Below are 5,927 nucleotides of genomic sequence, written 5' to 3'. Positions count from 1 at the left end.
TTTTTATTTGTCCTAACCAAAAGTCCTTTCGTTAATGTAGAAGTTGGAATTTTTACTCACAGCTATGGAAATTCCAATGAGCAATCAATCTTTTGATTGATGAAAGTCTTTACTATGACCTACAGTACGTAATAATGTTCTGTTGCTTCAAGTCTCAGCAGTCTGCAATTTATTAAATTCTTCATTATGCCTAATATTTTTGATATTCTCTTTCTTTTTGAGTGTGTACCCTCACTTCCCCTGCTGGAGACTCTTCCTCAAGAAGTGGTTTACGGCTTCCAGTTCAAATATATAAATAATTGATTAGGTGAACAATTAATATTAAATTGGACGCCACCAGCTTATTGACGAACGCAGTTAACAACAACAATAAATAAAGATGGAAAAGCTGGAAACACCTTACGGATTGATTTAATAATTTAAACTAAAACTATCCCCGGACTCGATATAATAGTATATAATAAAATAGTAAATAATTTTGAAATATGAAGACTAATAATGGCTTCAATCCCTCAAATTTCCAAAGAGCTTAATAGAGAATATAAAAATTAATAACACCACAAATTTACTTTGATTTTATACTTAGGATAGAGGACGTTTTAGAGAGAAAGAGAGATTCGTTGGAAAAATTTTCAGGTGGGATGAGAGAATTTTTTATGGGAGGAAGGTTTGTTGCAGTTGGTCATAATATAGGAGTTGTTCCTCTGCAGGGCTGGGGTTGTGCTTGCTGTCCTGGTTGGAAAGGAGGAAAAGCGAACGACCATTGACCAGAAGAAAATGAAAACTAGGTTACAGGGTAACCGCAGAAAACCTGCCACATCGACGATACGTTTTAGAATGGATACCGAGATTTTATTAAATTCTTCGAATAGAATGGGAGGTCGTAACAAATTAATTTCTTCAAAAATTTGAACGTTATAGTTAAAATGGAAATGACTACTGAGCCACAATACGTGAACAAAGAAAGATTCAAAATATTTGAAGGTGTACGTAACAAGTCGAATAGCATGTCACAAATGAGTTTTGAACATGAAAGTTTTGTCTTAAATTCACTCGTTAACATTATTATTCAATCCAAAGGTGGGTCCACTTCTGACATAAATTCTCGTCTAAGTTGAAATTTCTCTAACCGTTGGTGACATTCATACTGGATACACTGTTTACATTACCACTACACCAACACTGTCTGACGCGTGTTTCGATAACCGTTTCATTGTTGGGTACTTCTTTGACCGGCTTAACGCTACTTGAAGTTGAATGCAAAATTTCTAACCTAAAATATTCTCTTTGTATCCGAAATTTGTATTACTACATGTCGATTGAGTAGTTATGGAGAAATGCTATTGGAATGCTGTAAAGACGAAGGAAATAAAATTGTTTTCAGGGACGTGCTAAATTACATAACTGAATGTCAAAAAGGTGAAGTCCATGAAATTCAAAAAGAAGTTAGTGACAGACGTCAAATGAGTCCTATTTATTTATAAATAGGTCAGATACTTTTTTCAGAAAATTTAAAACATGGCACTTACTGAAACTGAGAAGAAGCCAGATAAGAGAGAAAAGCCTTTAACTAAAATAATAATTCGTCGATTACCACCAACGATCGATCAAGATACTTTTCTAAAACAAGTTTCTCCTATTCCAGATTACAATTATATTTACATAGTAAATGGAGATTTCAGTTTAGGTGAAAATGCGTTTTCAAGGGTTTACATAAATTTTGTAAATCACGAAGATGTCTACAATTTTAAAGAAAGATTCGATGGCTATGTTTTCCTGGACGCTAAAGGTAATGAATATTCTTGTGTTGTTGAATTTGCTGCATTCCAGAAAATCCCTAAAAAACGTGGAAAAGCAAGAATGGACCCAAAAGCTGGAAGTATAGAATCAGACCCCTATTATCTAGATTTTGTAGAGAATTTGAAGAAACCACAAGAATTGGATGAAAAACCTGAATATACACTTCAATTAAATTCCACTGAAAATAAAAACGATATCACAACACCACTATTAGAATTTATAAAAAATAAAAGAGCTCAACGAATGAGGATTAGGGAAGTGAGAAGAGAAGAGAGGAAACGAAGAGAATTTGATAAAAGAAGAGAACATTATGATGATAGAGATTCCAGGAAAAAAGTATTGGATGAAAAATCTCCGACAAAAAAGCCATTTCACAAGCAAGATACTGTAAAGAATGATAAGCCGGAATCTGAGGTAATTAATTTATTTATTTGTATGAGAAAGACTTTCTTTTTCCATATTTTTAGACAACGCTAGAGGAAAAACCAGAAAAAGAAGAAAAACATTATGAGAAATCCTACTACAAAAACAAGGACAGAAGGTTTGATGATAGGAGATTTGAAGACAAAAGAAAAGAACTGAAACCAAGGTTTCCTAGGAAAGAGTATTCTGATTACAAAAGTGAAGAACGGAAAGAAAGGAAATTTGACTACCCAAAGAAAGAATTTGAGGCAAAAACTTTTCCTAAAAAGGTGAAAAAATATAGTGAGAAAAGGGAAGAACGTAAACTTGAAGCTCAAAAGGCAGAACAAAAAAAAGTAGATGAGGCAAAAGTAGAAGAGAAAAAATGTGATGAAAATAGTAGCAAATCTATTGAAAATACTACACCTAAAACCACTGAAAAACCAACTAAATCCAATGATAAAGATAAAAAAGACAATGAAAAATTAAAATCCACTGATGCAACTTTCCCAAAAGATGCTGAAGGAGATGGTAGAAAGAAAGATGAAGTTACGCACAATGAACAGAAAAGTGATTTACACAATCAGAGAAGAATTAGAAATAAAGACAGACCTTCTTTAGCTATTTATAGACCTGGTATGCTTTCGAAAAGAAAACAAAACGAGACTGATAGTAGTGAAAATAAGGAAAAAGTTGAAGACAAATAATTTAGATCAATATTTTTTCTATTACTGTTTAGAAGAAAAATATACTTGATTAATTTTCTTGAAATAAATTTTTGATTACTAAAGCCTTTTTTTGTCTAGAAGTTTTATGCACATCTTCACATTTTTTTTTTCAATTTTATGTTACCCAAGCAAGATTTGTGTTACCTGCAAAAATGTTTGAGTTTCCTAAGGAGGCAAACCATGTGAAATTCAGCATTTTCATTTGTGCTTGGAAGAAAGAAGATTTAAAATTCAATTGCATAAGATAAGAAAGTTTTTGGGTATAATGATGAATAAGTTCAGATCATTATTTTGTTTTGTTGTTGAAACAATCTTTGTTAATAAAACTTACAAATTTATATATACATTCACCAAATAAAATCAATTAATTTGTTTCAACTTACATAACTTCAAAAATTAACATAGGAAAGTAGAAGCTGGCTACCGACAAACAAATCAAAAAGCAGATTACAAGTTAAGGGGATGAAGTACTTACGGAAAGTGAAGGCAATAACACTTTAAGACAGAGTTAGAAACGATGCAGTAAGGGAAGAATTAAAATAGTTTTAACACATGGCTAGAATGACAAGAGACCAGTTAAAGCTATATGGGAAGCAGGATCGAATAACAAACGGAAAAGAGGTGGAATCAAGATATAGCAGAAGTATTGGGAAAACAACAAAAAAAGACACCAAGCAATAACAATGCCAAAAAAGAATGGTCCAAGTTTATTCATAAAAAGAAAAATATAAGGTACTCAGCGTTACCTTTGAGTAGATTTAGAATACGATGAAGTACAATAAATCTCAAAACTTAAGAGGTAATATGTGTTTTTATTTAAAAAATTTAAATTATTATAGAGTGTCAGAAATAGTTCACTTTGCTCATACATGAGCCACCATCTATTAGATGTTGGAAGTAATTACTAGACATCTGTAGTAGTTTTTCAAAACTGTGATACCCACTTCAAAATATATCTTTGTACAGGTGCATCTCGAAGTTCTTTGTATAAGATATAATAAACCTGCAATTATATATAAGCGAATATATTAATGCTTCTAAATGTTATTGATTTTAGGTCTCTTCTGTTTTAAAATTGGTTTTTTTCTTAATAATTTTTGAGGGATTGATAAAAAATTGTGATTTGTAGCAAGGAGGGGCAGGGGGACCTAGAGATCAAATGTAACTAGTCGTAAAGCGTAAAGTCCTAAAGCTGCGCGAGCAATTGACTTCCTTACCTATTAATAAATTCCGCATCGCATGACAAATTAAGGTTTAATGTATATTATAGAAAGTATTGAAACATTCAGAATGAAATTTTGACATCCGCTTTTTTTTTGCAAAAACGCAAAGCCATTAAACAGTGTAAAAATATGTAGGTAGGTATGGTGTGAGTGTGCATAGTATTTCTTTCTACGACAGCAGTTCACCAACATTCACGTTAGTTTTGTATAATTTGTGTGCGGCATACCTAAAGTAGAAGTTATTGTTACGGACATACAATTTTAATTGGTTTTGTGGACAATGCCATCTGTAAGTGTTCATAAGAAACACCTACAGACAGTTGACTAATTCGACTACAATCCTTGTAAAACCTAGTATTGCTTCTCGAAGCTAGATAGCGAATAAATTATCTGGAATTTCTGTAAATATCTGGGTTACTAGACCAGGTAGAATGTTACTGTACATTCTAGTATGATGTTCGTTTGGGTATATAAAGACGTGAGCCGCTGCGAGCTAGTCATGCCCTGCAGATGAGCTATTCCTATATCAGGGCCTACTCAAACAAAATACCTTCCTTATAAAAATTCTTTCTATCCTACCAAACTTCAATCAACGAATCTCTCTCTCTCTCTCTCTTTGCGAGCGAGTCATTTTTTAATTGGAAGCGATCAACGAAACAAGCGAATATAACAAAGGCTTGCCTGTGTTAGTCAATATTGATTTATATATGATGTTTATAGGTTAACTTTGTCTAATAAATCACTTAAAACAGCTTCATTCATTAACTTATCTTCAGTGTAGACTAAGGGCCCTTTCACACCAAACGAATCCGAATCAATCAGAATCACTCCGAAGCAAGTTGAATCTGATTGACCAAGATTCGGCTTCGAGCGCTCCGTTTAAATGTGAAGGGGCTCTTTTTCCGCCTTTAGACCGGACGAATCTGGTTCAATCAGGTTTGACAGATTCCTCGTCCGGTCAGTCTTGAATCAACAACCATACGAGATGGACGTGGAGTTATTAATTTTAAAAGTTAAAGAAAATAGTGCGATTTATGACGCCAGTGATAAAAATCATAGCAACAGATATCTCATATCTTCGGCCTTTCCGATTTATGTGATGTATCCATATTTTTCTTGTTTTCTGTTTCTGTTTGCTTTCTACGAAACACTATTGCATTTAAAACAACTGCATCCATGATGATAGCTCAAAAGCAACTAAAAGAAGGAAAACAAAAAGAAGATGAAAGGATTTTTATAGATTCAGGTTGATTCAGCTGGTGTGAAAGAGTGGAGATGACGAATCAGATTCAACTTGATTCGGAGTGATCCAGATTGATTCGGATTCGTTTGGTTGGTGTGAAAGGGGCCTAATGTAACATCCTGTTTTTATTTTTTATTATAAACCTTGCGTTTCTATTAAACAGTCATGTCTGTCCGAATATTATATTAACTAAAACAAAAGGTTAGTTAGTTAATGACCATCCATATATTATAGGTTATATGCACAAATTTTTTTGGTCATAAAAATTCAACCAATCACCAATTTATCCCCATCCATGGTAGTTATCCCAACTTGAGAGGTGTTATGATTAATAAGTTGATGATATTTATTTTATTCAAGCTCCGGGTAAGAAAATGGTTAACAAGAATTCAATATTTAGATATCGATAATCCTGGGAATTATAATTATTTACAGTAACCCGGATTAAAATTTGACCACGAGACGCAACCACCAGCTTACAAACTGTCTCCCGTTTAAAAACGGGGCGATATATAGAGGGTAGTACGCTTT

The 5,927-nt window shown here is 33.1% G+C and overlaps 1 protein-coding gene across 2 annotated transcripts; it reads left to right on the top strand.

Moving 5' to 3' along the window:
• Positions 1-1,449: 1,449 nt before the first annotated feature.
• On the top strand, positions 1,450-2,992 carry LOC130899898 (regulator of nonsense transcripts 3B). 2 transcript variants are annotated; one of them, XM_057810074.1, is made up of 3 exons: positions 1,450-1,789; positions 1,916-2,214; positions 2,268-2,992. In XM_057810074.1, exons 1-3 carry the CDS (start codon positions 1,519-1,521, stop codon positions 2,907-2,909), a joined length of 1,212 nt encoding a protein of 403 aa, XP_057666057.1. In that variant the 5' UTR covers positions 1,450-1,518; the 3' UTR covers positions 2,910-2,992. The 2 variants fall into 2 exon arrangements, with proteins under 2 accessions (XP_057666057.1, XP_057666056.1); XM_057810073.1 differs by having other exon boundaries at positions 1,450-2,214.
• The last annotated feature ends 2,935 nt before the right edge of the window (positions 2,993-5,927 follow it).

Source organism: Diorhabda carinulata, chromosome 12, assembly GCF_026250575.1.
Source record: "Diorhabda carinulata isolate Delta chromosome 12, icDioCari1.1, whole genome shotgun sequence".
Classification (NCBI taxonomy): Eukaryota; Metazoa; Arthropoda; class Insecta; order Coleoptera; family Chrysomelidae; genus Diorhabda; species Diorhabda carinulata.
Note: the sequence above shows the minus strand (reverse complement) of the source record. Positions and strands in the feature narration are given on the sequence as shown.

Bases quoted from the DNA above. Each gene is read 5' to 3' on its own strand.
- LOC130899898 (XM_057810073.1), top strand. From the start codon at position 1,519: ATGGCACTTACTGAAACTGAGAAGAAGCCAGATAAGAGAGAAAAGCCT. The intron at 2,215-2,267 runs GTAATTAATTTA...CCATATTTTTAG, and splicing joins ATGATAAGCCGGAATCTGAG to ACAACGCTAGAGGAAAAACC.